The sequence below is a fragment of the Thermobia domestica genome, chromosome 4, assembly GCF_964235325.1.
Source record: "Thermobia domestica chromosome 4, izTheDome1.hap1.1, whole genome shotgun sequence".
Taxonomy (NCBI): Eukaryota; Metazoa; Arthropoda; class Insecta; order Zygentoma; family Lepismatidae; genus Thermobia; species Thermobia domestica.
In genome coordinates this window covers 224,532,269-224,555,085 of record NC_137457.1, presented here as the reverse complement: position 1 = coordinate 224,555,085, position 22,817 = coordinate 224,532,269, and the positions used below count along the sequence as shown (strand labels likewise).

The 22,817-nt window shown below is 35.9% G+C and overlaps 1 protein-coding gene across 3 annotated transcripts in view; it reads left to right on the top strand.

Annotated features, from left to right (window-relative positions):
* The window catches only part of LOC145683875 (solute carrier family 25 member 32), a 105,175-nt gene that overhangs the window by 41,132 nt on the left and 41,226 nt on the right, over window positions 1–22,817 (top strand). For all 3 annotated transcript variants that reach the window (XM_081755501.1, XM_081755502.1, XM_081755503.1), the window contains exons 3-5: window positions 12,895–13,032; window positions 14,029–14,149; window positions 21,732–21,845. In XM_081755501.1, the coding sequence (XP_081611627.1) occupies window positions 12,895–13,032; window positions 14,029–14,149; window positions 21,732–21,845 (373 nt within the window). The remainder of the gene's footprint in view (window positions 1–12,894; window positions 13,033–14,028; window positions 14,150–21,731; window positions 21,846–22,817) is intronic.

The following is a 22,817-nucleotide window of genomic DNA, read 5'->3' as shown; positions in this document are numbered from 1 at the left end:
CAGCGATCCAATCGGAGTGTCGGATAAGATGGCCAAGCATGCTGTTCCTTGTTTTTCCTATTATCTTCATGATCTGTCGTCCTTCATTATCTTCCTTTAGTACGTCTTCATTCCTTTTCTTTTCGGTCCATGATATGCGCAGCATTCTGCGCCAACACAGAAAACCCAAGAAAGGAGAAAGCTCAAGAAGAAGAAGTAAAGAAGAAAAGATTAAACAAAACAACAAACAGAGAGAGAGAGGTGATGGGGAAATTGACAAAAGAAAAGGGGGTACGATAAGATTTTGGTCACTTTTTCGTGTGCTTTTTGTCACTTTTCAACTATTTACAAGAGACCAGACCACTATGAGCCCTGTAATGGCAATGGGAACACTTTGTTTAAGCACAATTGCAGTACAGATGATCCGTTCTTCACTCCAAAAACCATACATGTGTATTCGTATAACGTTCCTTCAAACAAGAAAGCTAAATATTGTACGGAGTCTTCCGTAATACCACACTGTTGATACGAACTGGTAAAATCAAAAGTTTCTAATACACGTTTACCACTAAATTTAGCAAAGAGGTCGGATAACTTCTACACGAAGAGCTGGATTCTTAATGTGCACGTTCAAAGGCGTACAGTCCGTGACTGTTCTCAGTGCTCCACTCTTCTTCAACACTACGTGCAACGGTAACAGATGACACGATGAACTAGGTCGAATCACACCCCACTTTAACAATTTTCGGATCTCTTCACGCACTCCTTCCTTGTATTTGTTTGGAATATCGTAAGGACGAGCAATAGGGTGGAGCGAAAAAAATTTTTTTCGAAATGCGAATTTGGATAGGGGGCAAAAGTTGCATCATATCATAATACTTTACAATAGAAAATTTCAGCTCTCTGAAATAATTTTTAGCCGGGGCGCAAGGGGCCTTAAGTTTGCGATTTTGTAAATCAATTTCCATTTACTATGTAACTATTTGGCAGATCTTCGCTGGAAGCAGACTGTAAGTTTTAGTGTAGATAGGGTGCAAAAGATGCATCCTGTATCAGTAGATAACAACAATAACTTTTAATTCACTAAAGTTATTTTTAGCCGGGGCGCAATGGCCCTGAAATGTGGGAATAATTAGACGAAAAGTGATCAACTATAAGCAATTTGCTAGTTTGCCATAAAGAAGTTTTTTTTCCTATTTAGTAACAGTCTTTTTCTGGTATAATGAATTTGTTGGCAGTACTAAGTCATTAGTATAATTGTTTGGTGGGTGGAGATAAGAGGGTACAGAACAAAATCAGGGCGCGCGCTCGTGCAGGTGCTAAAGTCTTGTGCAACTGTTTCGCAGCTTGACGATTGTTATTAGTGTGTTGTACCTGTGTGTTATTAGGGGGCACGTGTCTAGTTAGCGGCCGTGTTGCTACGTTAGAGATTTGATTAGTTTTGCGCTTTTGCAGTTACTGATAGCTTTATTATCTACCACTGTATTATAGCCTAACATCTGGTGTTTTTGTTTTGTGCTATAAAGAAGAAAGATGGCAAAATCAACCTGGTAGAATATGTCAAGAGCACAAGAGATGTTTCGTAGTGCCAAAGGTCGCGACTGGAGAACGCTTCCAACTTACGAAGACGTTATTGCATGTTATTTATTTACGCGTCAGCAGCTGAAGGGGGCGGAAGTAAAGAACCAGCAGAGACTGGTTTCCACGAAGGTAGCAGAAAAGGTGGAAGACATTTGGTAACGTGTTTCAATTCCTGTTGTTCCGCTCGGCTGTGTATCAATAGTGATCAACAGTTACCACAGGAAACTGAAAATATTTTTAAAATTGGGAGTAAGAGGGAGCATGAAAGAAGAAATAAATTACAAGAATTGAAGAAGCAGGGCAATAAACCATTTGATATAGCAGCTTGCAAGTGTTTAGATTTCACGGTGTGTCGTTGCACAGGACACTCAAAATGCCTGAATCGGAGAGGGTGTTTTATCAGACCAAAGGATAAGTAGAAAAATGGTAATCGGTTGTATTGATGTTACTTGGACAAAAAAAAAAAAAGAGAAGAAAAGAAAGCCAAAAAGCAACTAGCGGTCAAACTTTCAACCAAAATAGTACCAGTTACATTATTGAATCTTTAGACTCCTCGTCATCTTTGGAAACAAAAAACGAAGACAATAAAGAACACGCTAAAGCTGGAGGAGATCCTGATTTTAGTTGGAAGTATCCTTTAAAGACAAGAAAGCAATCACAGATTAAATGCATAGAAATGAGAAAATTCCTCCCAACATTAGCAAAAATGAAGCAGAAAGCCGGCGTGACAGGAAGAAAAATTGCATCTATTGCTACTGAAGTTTTGGAAGATTTTAATATTGTAAGTCCAGAGCAGCTGCAAAACATAATTGATAGAAGTAAAATACAAAGAGAGATTGCGAAAAATTGTAAAAGTGTAAGAACTGAAGTGACTGTTAATAAAGAGAAACCTTGTACCATCTATTTTGATGGTAAGAAAGACCAAACACTCGCAATGTCCGGCTCCGGAAGTCATAGAAATATGAAGAGGAAAGATCATTATTGTGTCCTTGAAGAACCGGGTAATAAATTTCTCAGCCATGCTTCTTTGACCGTTTCAGCGTTAGCAAAGAATACTGCTAATTCCGTCTGCCGGGAATTACAAGAAAATAATGTGGACCTATGAGATATGGTAGCTATTGGCTGCGATGGTTCTAATACTAATGTTGGGTCAAAAGGATGATGATTAGAGTGCTCGAAAACCATTTGGAGAGACCCTTGCAGTGATGCATACGTTTATTGCACATCATTGAACTACTACTTCATTATTTACTGAAAGAAATCGATGATGTGACTACTGGTACTTTGTCTGGTCCTATTGCTAGATCATTGGTGAATTGAGACGAATCCAATGTGCAGCTTCGGAAAGATTTCTTCACAACTCCCTACATACCTAAACGTGCGTCATCTCAGTTATGATCAAAGATATTTGTATGAAATATGTCAGTCTGTCGTAAGAGGAGACTGTGATAAAAACCTAGCAGATAAGAAACATAGGAAACTTGCGCATACTCGCTGGTTAACAAAGGCTGTAGACTTGCGCGTCTATATATATCAATGCCAAATTCTTCAGAGAAGCTCTAAACTCTCGTTAAATTTGTAGTAAAAGTATATGTACCAGTGTGATTCAGCATAAAACTGAAACCTCTTGCCAAATACGGAGCTAAACATTTGTTCTTGACCATAAGACTTTCGAGATGTTTGCAAGAACCATACAAGACTTTTGTCAATAAAGTAATTTCCAGAAATGCATTCTATGCGAATTCTGAAAATATTCTTATTGCCTCGATTGGTGACTAGCCTCAGATCAGCTACGCGAATCCTTGCTACCGATAAAATCCCCCAATCCAGAAAACAATGTAAACGTGAAGCTCGTTCCTTCCAAGTGCCAGTGTTAAACTTCGAGGCTAGTAATTACACAGAAATGATAAACTAAAATGGGTGTAACAACAGAACCGCCAATACTGACTCATATCACAGATGACAAATTGCGAGAATTTGTTCTTGAGAAAGTACAAATATTGATATCCCTGAGTTTCCATGTTACACGCAAGCAGTGGAAAGATTAGTGAAAATACTTAGTGAAGGCTCTTCGTCAGTATGTGAGCGAGGAGAGATTTCTTTATTCGTTCCAAATTTGACTTAAGAAAATACATGACTACTTTTCAGATAAAGTCGCAGTATTTTGCTTAAAAACGTGAATGAAATTTATGAAACATCCAATCTAATACTGGCGGGTAAGTGGGATGGAACTCGACGATAGCCACCTCCGTGTGGTGAGTTTTGGGTTGATGTAGCCTGTAACATGGAATATAAACTTCGATAGCTTTAGAAATCTACCTGGACACGACAACAAATCATAATACCTTCAAATTACAGTCTCCTTCAAGCGAAGAGCTGCCTAATAATTATACAAATGAACAATAAGCGTGCATTTATTTACAAAACCATCAAACTTAAAACCCATTGCACTCCTGCTAAAGAATATTTTAGAGAATTGAAATTTCCGGTAGTAAAGTGCTACAACATGATGCAACTTTTGCCTATATCCGAATTCGAATTTTAAAAAAATAAAAATTTGAGTTCTTTTCACTCATTTATAAACTCTATCAAACTTAAGGCCCATTGCGCCCCGGCTAAAAATTATTTTAGAGAATTGAAATTTTGCATGGTAAAGTACTACGATATGATGTAACTTTTGCCCCCTATCCAAAATCGAATTTCGAAAAAAAAAAAACTTTTTGGCCTCTTTTCACTCCACCCTAACGAGCAACAATAGGTTCACTTGTATCTACTTCTAAACGGTACTAAAATTTATTACACAGGCCAGGAAAATGAGCGAACACTTTTCTGTGTTTCAATAGCAACTGAAATAATTCTTCTTTCTCATTCTCGGTAAACAGTGCAGCGCATGTAACTGCACCCCTTATTTCTTCTACGGTGAAGTATAAATCTGGTGGGAAGTCCTCCATTTGGTCACTAGCTTCATATTCCTTTTGTTTCGGCGCACCCACTGCGAAACACATTCACTGTTTTCGTACCCTGTGCACTGTGTTCGCGTGTAAAACTCATTAAGATCCTTTATTTCAGACAACACAATAAGAGGGGCTACCTCACACTGAATTTCACTAATATTAGCTACAGTGACATTTTCACTATTTCTCTGTATTAAAGGTACTTCACTACTAACTCCTTGAAATTCAACACGCAAGTTACTTCGCTTAAAATCTATAACACTTGTGTAATTTCTCAAGGAAATTTGCACCAAGTATCACATCTCAGTGTTAACTCTGGAAGTACGAGAAATTCAACTGGCACCTCTACATTTTCGATTCGTACCGGTAGAATGACCTTTCCTTTCGCACTTTTCTTTTTTCTTCCGAGAAAATCACACAAGACAATATGCTCTCATTTTTGCAAATGCACATTCGTTACACATTTATACAAAAACTCAGATTAGGATCAGAACGGAAGTGACGACAGTTAGCAGGGTTGCCAGTACGTCAGGTAGAATATGTTGTTTATTTTAGTGTGTGAGCGTGTTCAAACCTTTAGAGCAGGAAGAACAAGCTAGGCATATACAGAAATGAAATGTGGCGGATGGCAAAGATTTCATACGCATATATATGTATTTCTTTTCTGTACAGTAGTATGATTTTACATTAGTTCCACAGGACATCCACTTAGTTTTTCTTTTTCAATTTCGTCACAATGATCTTTAGATGTGTCAAATTATGCGTAGACGTTTGAAAGAAGAATAAACATAACAACTGCAACGGTAGTTTTCTTTGTACCAAGTATTAAACGAAGCAGTGTCACTTTAAGCTTTGAACGATATCAGAGATTACAAGAAATAAACATTATTTTATATCTGGGATTATGCTTTGTCGATATATTTACAACTTACTTAAAATTATTTCTTATATTTGATTTATGTAGAAGCGGATCTGCAGTTTTCTCAATTCCATGTCATGACATTTGCCAAAATGCCGTGCGACTTCGGAGGAACTTGATTCACATACATCTACTATAGAAACAGAGATAATCTCTGCACCACTTTGACATTCAATTCTTAGACAATATGCGAGTTATTACATTGAAAGAGATTCTTCAAGATGTAACTAAAAAATAACTATCACACAGAACTGGTGATGTGATTTGCACTCGACCTTTCATTTTGTCCCAGATTAAATAGAATCGGAAGGGGACGGGCGGTGGTTCAGTGGTAGAGCGTTCACCTCCAGTGCTTGGGGTCCGGTTCGATCCCAGCTCGCGCCGTGTGGACTTTGTGGTGGACAAATACCGTTCTCGTGGGTTTTCTCGGGGTTCTCCCGTTTTCTCCCACTTCCTTTATTCCACCATTTCACTCATTTCTCATAATCACCGTCTCTTTTAGCCTAACCGACATAACTGTGGAACGTAAAACTCCAAGATTTCATTCCATTTAAATGGAATCGGTTTGAATTACAACTGAATTCCTTAGCCCTGAGATAGCAGATCAAGAAAAGTTTCCTTTTTCCCAAATATATCAACCTGAAGTGTGAACTGCAACTGACAAAAAAAAAGTGTTTCAATCTTATGGATATTATTATTATTATTAAATTATATTATTATTATTATTATTATTATTATTATTATTATTATTATTATTATTATATAGAGCTTCTCTAGCATTGGTTGCTGGGCAATTAAGATCGTGCGGTACAAATACTTCCGACAAATGTATAGTAAATAATATGGGAACGTTTCCGCTGTAAATTGTTTTTATATGGTACTATGGATGCAGATATGTTTTTAACATTGATGGAACGGGTAAGGGCGTTCGCATAATCTACTTTTAAAAAAAGCGGTGGTTAAGATATTTATAAAGTTGAAAAACAGTGTTGTGGAGGATCAGAGGAGCAGGGCTGTCTTCAACATTTGCATTTCATTTTCAGAAATATGTGGAATAAAAAAAATGTTTAGTGTTTTAGCTCTTAAATAACATACAAATACATAATTATGTCTTTTTTCTGGTATATATTTCACAAACGAAAGAGAAAGCAGCCTCCTCCCCCAGTACTAGACAACGCTAAGTACAAGTTCTCGAAAGATATTAGTGCATGAATATGAGGTTTACAATTTTCACATTTCAAGAAATAAAGTTAGCAAAGCCGCCTGAAACAAAACCGTAAATACCCCACTGTCCTAGTAAGGCAATCTCTGATGAATCCCAGAATACCCTTTTAGCCGAATTCTAAGAAGGATGGTCATGCACTGGCAACCGTTCATTGACAGAAGGGTAGGCCTTGGTAGGGGTGGGTGTCAGTGTTGTCGGATTTCCCGTGTTGCTGTGTGTGACATATGGCTTTTGAAAATTAACCTTAATGCATTCACACAGTCTTTGCGGAAATCCGACAACTATGACCGGAGACGTTGCCACGGGTTGTCACTTTGACATTTTGGTGTCTTTGTAGTTATCGAGCGGTGGTGTGCCAAGTGTTTTATCTATATTGTTTTAATATTAGTTTGCGGTAGTGTTTAACATTTTGTTTTGTTGTGTTTAGTTGTTATTCTTGATTTTCAATTTGCGAATAAATTGCAATGGCTTCAAATTCTCCTCAGTGCTACAAATAGCAGCAGAAACAAGGTAAACCTCCCACTACAGGAAAGAAAAGAATGTTGTTAAATGTGTATACATACTTTCGTAATTATGGGGAAAAGAAGGCATGGAAACTGTTAGAGAGACTTTGAGAAAAAACATCTGAAGCAACTCTCATTTCTCCCTCCACTATTATGAACGTAAAGCGGGAATTTTTGAGTAATAATGGTCAAGTGTCTACTCCTAGGAAGAAGAGACCGAATGATAGGAAAGTGACTCGGCTACAGAAATATGATACCTTTACACAAGCAGCAATACGGCACAAAATTCATAACATGTATAGAAAAAACGAACTCCCTACTTTAGCGAAAATTCAGCGCGTTATAAATGAACATAGTGACCTATAGAAGTTTTCTTTCCTATTCTTCGAAGATTCATCATTGATATGGGGTTTAAATTTATAAAACGTGGCCACAAATCGTTGTTGATTGCGTAAAAAATGTTGAAAAGGAAATGTGGGAAGCAGACGGTCTTATCAAAATAATACACGACAAGATATTAATAAATCTCGAGAGTGACACGTCTACTACTTCTGAAGAGGAGGGCTATTGTGGCATTTGGGACGGAACAATTGATAATGCAGTGGACGAAGGAATGGAAGACGAACAGGATCTCGGAGTTAGTATTCTACAAGATTGACCTTACATGATAAGTTTTTCGACGAATTTATTTCTCTCATTTTATTTCCATGAATTTGCTTTACTTTCTCACAGTATGCAATTAAATTATGAAATTCATAGTTCACGTTAGATAACTTACTATGAAACTAATGTTACAGTGGGAACGTAATCAATATTATTTGACCTTATATATATTTTTTAAAATTTAGTATCTGAAAACAAAACAATGAAACTATTTTCTTCTCTTCCTTCTTTTTTGCCTGCCTGTTCAGTGCTCGACATTGGAACTCCTTGGTCTGAAGCAGACGACACCATTTCCTCGCGTTAAGCAGCGGCAACGCTGCACTTCGCTTCCCCTCACTTCCGCTTTGTTCCGAACTAAATGTGAATTTTAGTATAGTTACTTCTCGAAAAATGTTACATCGTAACAGGCACAGTTCCGATCCACTATCTAATAAACAAATTTTGGGTTGTTCGTTTAACAAAATTTTCCCTCTCATAGTATTGCGACCTAATTCACACGTAATTACTTCCTCTTCATTAATAATGTCTACGTCATCGTCCGCTTGTATGTCTTCTTCGTTGCACATGTGCGGAAAAGTAATCCTGTTTACACTACTGAAATCCCTGCCCTTTGCAACCAAGTGGGAGAACGCTACTAGTTTAAAGGCATAGCGCTCTGTGTATAGAGTCCACCCTGTTGGTACGTATACTGACGTTGTTGATTGTTCGCGTTATTCCCATTGGAACCTTTATTAAACGTTAGAAACCAATTACCGTTCTGATTCGAAGTACTCGGAAGATTTTGTGCATTAGCTTGATTCTCTTGTGCTCTCGCACTCTGCATATCACTTCCATTTTCATTTACAGTTAAGTTCTGTTGCGCATTACCTTGTGAATGATTACCCCCGTTCGCATTATGATTTCTATTAAAATTACCACGTGTCCACGTTTATAGAATTTATTTTTCCAACCCTGTTTGAAATTCGGACGCGAATTCTGATCACTGCTCACTTCTGTTCATTTCTGCCTTCACATTATTTACATTAACACTGGCACCACTTTGCTGTTTCTGCTTATTACGCTGATTATCGTACATATTCGTTATACCTGACAATCCTTCAATAGACTGCACACTTGCAAGAAATTGATTGATATTGTCGGGCATGGAACCCATCATAACTAATTGGTACCGCATGGGCAGGAGAGTGATGTGAAACAACGTAATGGTCGGGTTTTCGTATTCTTCGAAAGCTTGAATGTGGCTAAAACGCTGTTACAAAATCAACAACACTTCTGTAACGCTTTGGATCAAACGGAATAGAACGTAAATTTCGCAGGCGCGTAGCTTTCACCAACGGACTTTCAAATGCATTCTGAAATTCTACTACAAATTCCTGGAAGGTTTAGCACTTCTTATCGTGCAAATCATACCACTTCAACGCACTAATCTTGAGAATGAGCGACATAATTGTTAAATATTCACTTTGTGGCACTCCTGCGAATGACATTTCTCTACCGAAATTCTCTAAAAAGGCACTTGCACTTTATTTCATCATTTCACCTGAAAATGTCGAGAGTTGTTTAATATCGGCTAACCGCAACGAACAACGCCTTACACTAACTTCACTGTTTCGTGCACGCTTAGTATACGGGCTTTCCTTTTCAATTTTTAATTTTGACATAGTCTTCCGTATTGTATCACTTTCCACTTCAGTATCGGACGCCGTTTAAGGCTCACTGCTCGATTTCCTCTCACGTTTCATACTTCGAACGCAGCCGGTATTTCTTTGCGACTTATCACTTTCTGTATCTTGGCGCTCATTTACTAATTCTATGCGGGACACTCGCTCTGTTAGTCTATCTACCTCTCGTTTGACCTGTTCACCCAATTCACTAGCACGCAAACAAGTTTCGTAGCACTGGTGGCTTAACTTTCTTTGCTCATTACACACTTGAATACATTCTTGTACTGCCATGTTATGTTCACTTTGCCTTATTTCGCACTCTTGTAATCTACTTTCGCGGAAGCTGTCCAAGCTTTCAACCAAACGCAATCTCTTCTCGTAATTATTCACTTTATTACGACATTCATTTAATTGCCGTTGTTGGTCATTCACTTGGCACGTATTTTATTCAACTGTGCCCCGTACATCCTGCTTCGCTTCAGCTAATTCTCGGACACTTCTACGCACTTTTTCACTTGTATTAAAACATTTCAGCTCCACTGCCTTAATTTGTTCCATTAATTACTGACGCACTGCTGAAATACACTCACTCCAATTCTTAATTTCCTCTTGCATTGCCTGATTCACCTTGTTAATTTGACCAGTTAGGCCTTCTTTGCATTGGGATATATTTTCACGCCACTTGCTACGCAATTCTTGTGATTTTTCACTCATCGCCACAACACTTTCACTCACACGTTTTTGATTATCACTCAATTCATTCTGATCTCCCTAATTTCCTTGATCGCTGTGGTCAATTCTCGCTGTGTAGCGAGTATGACCGTTTTAAGATCACCTTCTGCTATGACGACGTGAAGACAACAAATTTGCTAACACAAACAATTTAACTAATTCTCTAAGAAATCTAAAGTTGCTAATTATAAAAAAAAATAATTCTCTAAACTTAGAAAAGGAATTTAGGTTATTCAAGCTTAGGATGAATGTGATTGAATTGGATTTCGCCACGAAATTTTCATGCACCTTGTAACACGTCAAGATGGCGGCGAATATTACGCAGCAAGTTTCAATCACCATGAATGCCTAGGCCTACACCAATTAACACAAACACTGAGAAAGGTTACTGATTCGACACATATCCTGGCACCATTTTTGTGATGTTTACCCTATAGGAGTAAGCATTACATTAGATAGTCATTGGTCGAATATTTCGCCCGAGCGTTAACGACGAAACAAGTTATCACTAGAGTAATCGCTTCTTTCACCGCTAACCACACGTAGGCAAAAATTCAAACAACCACCTTAGACTTGTGAACAGAATGAAACTTTAGCATCGTTTGGACTGAAAAAGAACATAAAAGAATAATTCACTAGCATTAATATATTCTGCACTATGGAATAACATGAGGCTGCAATACATAATCAAACTGACACCATATTACGAATAAAATATATGCTGTATTTTGAATAATTTTATACTTACATTACCTTTCATAAGGAAATTACATTAAAGTTATTAAAATGTGTAGATGTACAAGATACATAAAATTTACACTGGATTCCCATGTTTGCTAATTTTTCTATGAATTGTTTCGAGCAGCTATTGTGAAGTGCTGGTCGTTTTTAGGAGTCTTGGCGCCGAATCAGTGATGCCAATTCCTTCAGAGCCGTTTTTCCTTCACAAGCTTCAGAATTCCCCTTTTCCGGACAAAATTTCCCTTCATCCAAACCGTTCAAGTACTGTATTTAGTAATCGTATTATTAATCATTTTCGCTTCCACCCACTCACCGCAATCTTATAACCACATACAAGCAGATACCTGACAGCCTTCCTTTGAGCTTACGCAGAATTTGAACTTGATTTGTTGTTTAGGTATCTAAGGCGTCGCGATAGTGGAGGGGAAAGGATATGGAAAGGTGTAGGTCGGACCTATGTTAAAGGTGCAATCTCTGCATTTGCCTGGCGTGACTGAGGAAAAACCCTACAAATACCTCGGTCAGGACGGACAACCTAAATAAATCATAAAAAATATAAAATAAATATTATGTAAATTTAATTTTTATCCTAGATATCATGATAGATTTTAATATTAATGTAACCTAAGGTACAAAGAAAATATTAAGTATATATTTGGTATGTACTTACTTAAGAACAGCACTCCGGTATTTACTGAAACGAATACCAACAGTTACAAAGAAAACTCTAGCTGCTACTGTCTTTGGCTGTACACGAGGAATGTTCGTAAGCACAATACAAACTAAATCAAAGTTTAGAAATGCGGAATTCTTAAGAATTTATAATTCTTTGCGCACAGTCACCAGAAAATTTGTAAACTTACACAAACACACATACACTAATGTCCCAGTATTCGCCCATATTAAAGAGAGGTTCAAATTTCCCTGCAATATTGAGAGATTACAAGCAATTTCCCTTTTCTCCAAAATTTACTCAAAATTTCCCTGCGCCAAGGGAAATTTCCCTTCAATTGGCATCACTGCGCCGAATGCCGGCTACGTCACGCAGCTTCCTTTTTGTCCCCGCTGCTCATGTGAGTCCCACCTACCAAAGTGACGTAAGCACAGGTAGGACAGTGATTGGCTGCTGTAGATGGCCAAGGCCGTCGGCTGCTTCGTCTGCCTGGTTGCTGATATATCCGTTGCAAGAACTTACAACGATTAGTTATACTATGTGTGAAAAAGTAGCAGCGTTTAAAATAAAAGGATAAATTGTCTAAGCTGGGCCCATCAAAAATATTGCACAAATAAGTTTATTACAGTTTCTATAATTTTTTCGTGAGTACTGGCACTTACATAACTATATCTCCAAGGTACCGGGTAATATTCAATGACTATATGTTTCTCTCAGTTAATCCCTCGGGGTTTCATTTCCAGATTTCTATGCGTTGGAGAATAATCATAGGTTCGTATCATTGTGCAAACACCTTATAAAACAACAACAGAATTTTTAACTACTAATTCAACGTTGCTTACAGACACAATTTTGACGTTCGTGATAAATATGATACTGTGTATCACTAGTTACAGGTGTGAATTAGTTTAAGAAATTGTAGTTTCCTATGTTTAGAAATCGTAATTGTCAGTGTTGATATCAGTCTTTGTTAACTGTATTTCGAAAATCATAAAAAAAAAATAAAAAAAAAGCTCTTAACACAGCGATTGTTCCCCGATATATAGTTACACCTTTGGGCTAAATGAATAACTTCTCTTGAACTTTAGAACTTCATATTTCTTCATTCTTACTCTACCAATTATTCTGTAATCGTTCACTTACATTTGCCATTGTTTTCATTTAACCTACAAAGCGCAACCACAAACTAAAGATTTGATTTCGTTCCAGAGTTTAGGATTCTGAAGAAACTTTAATTTAAATATTTTTTTTAAATTTCAGCTACAATGCCATTAAGACTTGGATCCAAGGTGGAAACACGAAGAAACCGTTAGGACCAACCTTACATATGGTAGCTGCTGCAGAAGCTGGTATTCTGACGCTTGCCATGACAAATCCGATTTGGGTTGTGAAAACTAGGTTAGTGATGATACGTTCTTATTTTTTTAAAATTCACTGTGTAGTACAAAAGGGGCATTTTTCTCAGCAGCTATGTTGCTGAGCTGTATTTATCCATTCTTTAAACAGTTACATCAGGCGTGGTTGCTTTTTTTCATATATTATTCTTTATGTATATAGTACATAATGAATCCTGCCCATTTGTGGCCACGTGTGTAATGGAAGTAGCTCCGAGTGTGAATCTCAATGGAGATACTTGTTTCATATAAACCAGAGAAGTGGTAAGATCTCACATTAACCCCTTGCGCACCAAGCCAATTTATCTATAAAAGAACCGTAATTCCAAATTATTACATTCTGTTTAATAAATTTGTTCACCTGTTATGGCTATTTAAATAGTTTAAGTACTGGTACAATTCCACCTTCATCTACTAACGTTCATAAACACGCCACGTAGTATGTTTTCAGGAATTCAGTGACTACTAATGCCATCTAGCGAGTGTAAATGAAGGCTAAAAATATCCAGACGTGAAACAATTACTGCCTAGAATACCAGATAACAATTATACACTAGGTTTAAGAATACCAGGTAGAAAAAAGTTAAGTCTATGCAATAATACCACGAACGTACACAGGTACGCCTATGGTATTTATGTGCGACGTTATAAAAACGTATGGACTGACTTTCCTCGTGCGCAGGTGGTTAATTAGTAGGTTATGTCTTAGCCTTAATTCTGTAAAGAAACATTTTTCCAATCAATCAGTTCTGCCAAAGGAGTGTGTGATTAGTTTCAGATACGTTTTCAGGAATGAAGTTAAAATTTCAATGAAAACGTTGTTAATTACATACTTATATTTGATTGTCATATAATTAAATTTTATGAATAGGATACAAAGAATTGAGTATTATGTAGTTGGAAGTTTCTAATGTAACCAGTTATAATTATTGCAATATTTTTGAAGTATTATTATTACATTGAAGTAATTACATTATTTTAAAATCCTCTTTCTTTCCAGACTGTGCCTTCAGTATGGTAGAATTGAGCGGACGAAGCTCAGTAGTAGTAAGCATTACACAGGTATGCTTGATGCTCTGATAAAAGTGTATAAGTATGAAGGAATCAGAGGGCTGTATAAGGTTAGTACTGCACTATTTATTTATTTATTTTATTATTATTATTTTGTTTTTGTTTTTAATGAAATGCTTGGAAATGTATGTGAGTTTGTTCTTATATTGCTTACTGAATGTAATGTTGATATTGCATCAAAAATTATTTTAGGTAGAATGATTTTAGTGAGTACTGAATTGACAAACTTTTTTGTACAAATAAAAGAAAAGACTGGAAAATTTTGTCCTATCAAACGTCAAAATTCAGTACCAAAAATGTCTGTAATCGGCTTTAGACGCTATCAAATCTCAAGCATAGCACGCTTCTATCTCATGCATGAAAATTTGGCCTAATTCGCACCCAAATTCGCTCTTGATAATGTTACGAAATTTTATAGTTTCGTAAAGAAAAGGCCACGAAATTGAATTTTGGAATTTCAGTAGACACCCTGGTTTTATTAATTTTTCCCTCCATTTAAAGCTGTATTCCTACTTAAAATACCACTTAAGCACTCATGTTCTATCGTACATATTTAAAATGAAACTGAAATTCCCTTGTTGCTTCTAAATACTGCATAGAATCCTCTGCGATTCCGCACTGGTTGTATGATGTAAAATCTAAGGTTCCAGGCACTGGTTTAACGTTAAATATAGCAAACAAACCAAATAGCTTTTGTACACGTAACGCTGGATTTTTGACACGAACATTCAAAGCACGACAGTCAGCCACAGTTCGTAACTGTTCTGACTTTTTCTACACTGCATGTATAGGCAGCAGATAACGAGATAAACTAGGCTTAATTATGTCCCACTTTAACAATCTGCGTAGTTCTTCTCGAACACATTTATATTTCTGTGGTGTATATAAGGTATATCATACAGTTTAATTACAGAACGGTACTGAAAGACATGACATGACACCAGGAAAATGCGCAAACACTTTACGATGTTTCATTAATAGTTTGAACAGTTGAGCTTTCTGACTTTCCTTTGACAATATAGCACGAGCAACAGCATCCATAATCTCTTCTGCTCTGAAATACAGATCTTGAGAAAATATTTCAAAACTCACTCTTACCTCTACACCACTTTCGTACTAACGTGAATTACAATTACTTCTTAAAACCTTTACTGTCTTCTTATAAAATTCATCAAGATCCCTTACGTTGGACATAGTAACAATAGACACGAAGCTACACTTCACTTCCTGTGCACTCACAATAACATCATTCTCACTATTTCATTGTATGAAAGGAATTGCACCGCATGCGCCGTCGTGTTCAACTCGTAGTTTATTATTATGAAAATCTATAACACTGTTAAATTTTTCCATAAAATTAGCTTCCAAAATAACATCTTCATGAAGCTAATTTAATACCAGAAATTTTTCTAATACCTCCACATTATCAATCTGTACTGATAACAATACCTTTCCCTTAACAGCACGTTACTTTTTCCCTAAGAAGTCGCACAACACAATAGTTTCATCCTTTCGTAACCGTACATTAGAAATGCACTTGGTGACATCACTAAAAACACCATTTCGGAACCAGACATACCTCAGTCCAGTATCTAACAGACATATTTTGGGCTTATCATTCAACAAAATCTTAAGACGCATAGTACTTTGATCTGATTCACAAACAATTTCTTCATTATCATTAATACAGTTATGTCATCTTCACCTTGGATCTTATCACTATTACACAAATGTGGAAAACACACGTTTCACGATTCGGGGGAAAAAAATCCTATCCCCTTTACGTAAAGGAAGAGTACCCTTCTAGTTTGAAGAGCCATTTCGTTGTGATGGACCTGGTTGTACAAAAGCCTAAAAGCAGAACGTTTTTCAACTTTCTGTGACAGCTTACGAAAACCCAAAAACTTTCTGCAAGCATTTTAGTAATAGCGTAGTAAGGTTATAACTAAAATTTTCAAGTACTTAAAAGCGAAAAAAATCTATTTTCTGATTTTTTATTTTTATTTATTTATTTATTTACTTTTTGTAGGCTTATTATTTATGAGAAATATACAGGAGGCTTGTAGGACTGTATAATAACTGAATAAGAAACCAATCAAGAAATCCTCATGTGTATTTACTCAAAAAGCATTTACAGGTGTTTACTTTCTTTTTAACATCTTAAAACATGGCAATGAATAATCGAAGTCTCCTTGTATTCTTCTTACAAGTTTGAAGTTGGTACTGATTATCAAATTTCTGATATAAAGCCAGTTTGAAGAAACTGATTGTTTCTCTTGTAATTAGCAGAAGATGCATTTATCTGAATGTAAGTCAACACATCTGTTGTGCCAATCTCTTGAAACGAAAAATCACTGACTGCAGGGCACTTAGTCATAATGTTGCTAAATAGAGACCTCCCACCTTTCACAAATTGCTTCAGATACCGAGGACTGAGCAACCACTTCAGCAATTTGATACCAAGAAGATGTTTTTCTGGAAGGTCCATTACTGCTCCCTTGAATAAATATTTGAAATATAGTATATTTCCACTGCTCTTGCAGAGTTTCATTTTTCAAACATTCAGAGTTGTTTAACTTGCTTGTAATCAAAAAATAGTTTTATTTCATCAACAGTTGTCAAAAGTAAGTATGAACAAACACTAACCATGTCGTAAAATGCATCGAAAGAATCGAAACGTTCGTTTGTTTTGTCATTAGCTACATTGTTTCTTGGAAATATCAGGTAGTTCAAGTTAAACAAAAAAATCTGTTATTTTAATATCTTTGATAGTGGATTGTGGTATTCATTTGTATTCAGGTAAGTCTGGCATTGCTCTTTGAGTGACACTAAAAACTTCAAGAATTCTTGAACATTTTACAATTTCATGTACTACTACGCTCCCAACTGGAATAGAAAGTAATCTTAAACTTTTGGTATTCACGGGAATATCAGGTAAAAGCACACTTTTAAAAGTCCTATCCATAATAAACTCACAAAACAATTTGTATGTTTGAGGAAGGCTTCTGGTAGTTCACTTATAGTTTGACACAAACTATTCCTAAAGTTGGCCAAGAAAATATCATTTACATATCTAATTATGATCTCTAACTGTGCTTCAGTATTTTTATGCACTGCTCATGCTGCCAAGGTAAATGATAGCTGGACTGAACTTTCTTTAATAAAGAAAGAAAAAAATGGAGTGTCAGTTAGTAAAAGAATAGAGAAAATATTTGTTTTTCAAAGCAGCCAGTCTCTCAGGGCAAAATTTCCTGGGCTCTTTTCTACTGCGCAAACTAGACACATGTAGTTTCTAAAAAAAAGATTCAAACACACTCAGAATAGCTTGCAAATTTAATGGTTTTAATGGTTTGTAAAAATAAACTGACTGCAAAAGTAGGTCATACTTTTTTCCTGTAGGGAACTCTTTCACAACTTTATCAATGTGACCCTTCTGATTTAAATGAGGAACAGAAAAATGTTTCGCAGCGAACTCAGTTCTATGCATTGTCTCAGAAAACAGAAACATTTTCTGAAACAAGTTCATCTTTGTGTGTTTTACTACACCTAGTTGAATGTATTTCCCATCGAAAGCAATATCAACTAAGATAGCTCTTAAAAATGGTGCATCAAATCCAAACTTGGTATATGTACTCAAAATGCTTATTGTGAATTCTATCCCGATATAATCAGCAAAGTTGCGCCCTAAATAAATACAGTTGAACAAGTGTTCACATGAAATGTCAAAAATGGGGTCTCTTATACCAACAATGTGTTTAGATCTGTGATTGATTGTTATTTTGTCAGCTAAAATACCAACAGGAAGGTCATTATCATCTAGGTATTCATTTAGGTAGGATGCAAAGCTGACAGCTTGTGAACATTGATTACAAGGGCACCCTAAATGGAAATTAGTTCAAGCGGCTTTTCTGCTTAAATAGATTAGTGTGCTTAACATCCTAAAGTTTCCTCTATTTCCTTAGTTATTTCACTTACCGTTTACTTTCTCCAAAAGTATCTTTATTTGATTAGAATGAAAATAACTATTCCATGATGTAGGCCTAGATGGCATATTGTGTTCCTCATCGTTATGCATCGTATCCAAAATACTAACACTAGGCCTAGCCTTGCCGAAGACAGTTCATCTTCGTCATTTATCTTCTTTCTCTCGCCGCGGAACCGTCAAGAAATGTACTCATACTTTTGGTGGTGGTGGACGTAAACTTCACTGGATAACTTGGATGATGTCTTGAATAATGAGATTTTACGAACATTTTCCTCCGAGCAAATAGAGCAATCTACACGATCACTAGAGGTAGCCATTTTCTAAGTATCACAATCATGTTAGGGCTATAACCACGACGGAAGCATCGCGAAGCAATGCGCAGTAGTTCAGCAAGCATCTCGCCACCCGACAGGCGTCTGCGAGATTCTCCACTCAGCTGCATGCACTGTAGCAATGGCAACTGTACATATTGCTTACTCTTCCCGTTCGCACCTCTCAGGTTTGTCAGTATATTATCATGAGTATCAATTGTTAAATTGTTCTGAATCGTGTTTTATTTACAGAGAAGGAAATCTTTCTGCAGCGTAATTTTTATTTACACAGTAGACAATCTTTCTGCGGCCCGCAGTTTCTTTCTGTGACATTCTCGCACCGTCGCACAGTGGAGTATTTACTCTTGAAACCCGGACAAAAATATTTTCCACTTAGTATCATAAAATAATTGATTAAGTTAAATTAATTTGTGTTTACCTACAATTTTAAAGATACATTATAGCCAAAACCTGGTCCTGCAGTTTTGAACAGTCAGGAAAATAAGGGAAATTATATTATCTTGTGTAATAATTATTTTTTTATTGCTTTAAACTGTCTATGGTAAATACTTTGAAACATTTTAAGGGAAAATTCTTAGTTTTGTTATTAATTGGCATTTGCTAAATCAAATAATAGATTAAAAAAGTAACATAAAATAAAATTTAAATAGCAATACACTTTTTAAGATATACTGTACAGGGCGTGGACAAAATTCTGCACCGGACTAAATATTTGAGAAACTGTAAATGCAGTCGATCCGAAGTCAGTTGGGAGTAATGTTGGTTGTAGGGAGAAACATTATAACGTGGTTAAGGTTGGCCGCCATATTGGAATCAACTTGCTTATTTTAAATGGAAATATTGTCATGTGACATTATTAAACAACATCCCTATTCGAAGAGAAATCCAACGGTAAAGTTATTTTTCCAAAATCTGCAACGGTTTTGAAGTAGTAAATGAATTTAGGATAGGTTATGTTATTTTTCAGACTTAAATTTTGTTATGTGTGGAGCATTGTATGGACGGAAACTGACTGTCTCTATTTCTTTCTTGTAGGTAGGATGTTAACTCGAGAGGAAAGAATCGAAATTATCTTTTTGGCTAGAGGACGCGATTAGAATGTCAGTCATTGAAGAGGGCTGCTACTATTGCTGAACTGTGTCCTCTAAGTCGAAAATGTTTATAGTTTCAGCTTCCTCCTCTCAGAGTTGTTCAATAGGCAAAATAGCATGTTTTATGATTGCTTGGCCATGAATTAAAACTTTATATGGGGCTGGAGTCATCGGGTACCAATTATATAGTTTCAAATAAAGTTCTGCAGTGGCAGTAGCGAAGTTCTGAAATTTCTTCACGTCTATTTCATGGCCACTAGAAATTGCCTACAGAATAATCTTGATATTTTTTTTTTTTTTTTTTTTTTTTTTTTTTTTTTTTTTTTTTTTTTATCAAGTTCAAATCCACACCAGTTATTCGCTCAGCATTTCCGTGGTCAGCAAAAATCCTACTTGAAGTGTTCTCATCGTTCGTATTGATATGGCCTTGCGTAGGGACGTGCACTGACAAACCCATCTCTTCTCTGAAACTGGTTTGAACTTCGTCTCTTTAACTATGGTTTTCTCTTCTGATTTCCCTTGCCATTATTTAATAGGGATTTTGTAGGTTAAGTGAAATATTGATTTGATAAACGTGCTCTTTGTATGAAGGATAGACAATCCAAACAAGGACAAAACAAATTTCATGCATCGTAATTCCTGCTGCAGTTAATGAACTTAAAAGTCTCATTAAATGTCATTTGTTATAGAATTAATTGCATAAAACCCTACTTGAATAAATTAATTCTACTTTTCTGTATAAACTCAATCAAGTAAAAAATTAAACTCATAGGTTTATGTCAGGAAACTGTTGTAAGGCCCTTTGAACTCACGTGAAAACCAAATGAGACATAATTTATATATATTTTTTTTATTTTAATGGTGCAATTTCGGGCAAAATATTATTCTTGGACTAAGCTAACAAAAGATTTAACTTTTAAATGCGAAAGGAATCATTGATCAGAACATAAACAAAAACACTTCTTAACTTATAAACTTTCTATTTTTTCTTTATATTATATTACTAAAATTAATACCTCAAAAACTGTACGTGCGGCCCCACTAATTTAAATTTGCTTGGCCAGAAAAATTGAGTGACTTCAGCAATTATCTGCGTTCATTTCATATTTTAATAATAGAATCTATGTATACAAGATCCGCCAGTTATCGAAGAACAAGAAAAAAACTTTATTTCATGTATTCTTCAAAGTGTATTTTTTCGACTTTTGTCTGGGTTTTAGGGTCAAATACTCCACTGTGAGTCGTCTGGTGTTCTGCTTTGGGTTTACAAAGGACTATTGCTAATTTGAAAACACAGACCAATTTGTCATATCACTGTTTGACACATTATTAGCTACACTTTGGCCACGGTTACATTTACATTAGAACGGTTACGTTTACAATTTTTATTAACTTGTTGACCACTACAGCAGTTTCAGAACTATTTTCACTATTGTAATTATCATTCCTTTGAGTTTGATATTTAGGCTGATTATCATTTGAACCTTGATTGAGATTTCGATTATCATTATTATACCTGCGAAAATTTCTGTTACAATTATTTTTCTAAAACCGTTCTATATTCCTATTTCCAAACCTGAGACGTAACTTGTCTATTTTCGTCGTCACTTTCACTTCCATGTATATTAGTATTGTTTACATTTACGTTTGCACCACTGTTTTGCGCCTTAGTCTGCATGAATTATCATAAATCTCTGTTAAATTCGATAATCTTTCAATCAATTTAACACTAGCAATAAATTGGTCAATGTTATCGGGAATACTACTCATCATAGCAAGTTGATACCGTTTTGCCAACAGTGCAATAGTATGCGACAGCGTTATTGTTGGATCTTCAAATCCTTCCAACGATTGAATTTGATGGTAACGTTCATTAACAAACCCTTCAACACTAGAATACTTTTTGGGGTTGAATGGAATTGATCTTAAGTTACGTAAACGGGTTGTCTTTATAATATGCAATTCAAAATCTTGATGAAAAGCTACTACAAATTGTTGGAATGATGCAGGTCCACATCCCTCTATATATGTACTTAATAAACTGAAAGGATTCATCACCAAATGTCACTTATTATTATTTCATTAATTACTGATTTTTTTTACATTTCCCCATGCAAAGGAAAACCATTCTGATAAATGTATTCAAATGTCGTATGCTTTGTAATAAAAGGCAACTGCAAATATAACTAAATACGATTAACTTACATTTTTGTCATTAATCTAGGGATTTGTTCCTGGCATGTTCGGTGTTTCTCATGGAGCACTTCAGTTCATGACTTACGAAGAAATGAAGAATTTTTATAATCAGTACAGGAAATCACCAATAGACACTAAATTGGTAAGTGAATATTGTGTACTTTTCGTATTATCAAACCGTTTTCTATCAGGCATAAAATACTTAGCACTAATTTCTTTACTATATTGACAGAACACGTAGAGAGGCTGTAAGCCATGTAATTATTTTTAAAATTTTTGCTTTGATACCTGTCGACAAATACCTAGTACTGCTATATACGAGGGTCATTGCAAAAGTCATGACAACTATTTCATGAACGGCTCTATTGCGTGCTATGGAAGGAACGGAAGGATAAATCCAGGTCAAAATCGACCTAGCAAAATCTGCAATCACATATTTACAAGTGTTAAATGCCTGAAGGGCAGGTAGTTACGAATATGGGAGGGGCCTTTTTCTCCTGAGGGGGGAAAAAGACCCTAACTACAACTGTTAACTAACCCATGTCACTAGAATATATTAAATTCCGGAAGAAAATAGGGCCCCCTGAAACTAATCTACTCTTGCATATTCATATATTTACTTGACATTCCGAAACTACTCAATTTCAATTCTACTAAATAATAAAGAGAATTTTACAGTCACTATACGAAAACTAAGAATTATCCTAAAACAGGTCGCAAACTAATCCAATATTAACTGAGTTCCATGTTCGAAATAAGGGGCACATATTTACGATTTTATCCTTCCCGGTTTATAGCAATATGGCGGTTTCCAAAACAAGGTCCTATATCTGGATTTGAGGATTTCACTATTTAACACTATTTCCGCTGAAATATTAGTCTTTATTCGCGTCTAGTTCATCACTATGACTTTAGAAACTGATTAATCCTATTTTTACCTTGGAATTATATCAGCAAACAATAAATTCTCTCACAAAATTATGGCCGGAGCAACAACGTTCTGCTTGCTATCACTGTCGACCACAAAAAGCCAGATCAATGCGCCAAGAACAGACAACGAAGAGGGTATCCTCCAATCATGATAAGGTATTTCGGCGCGGAGGAAATCAAAGCA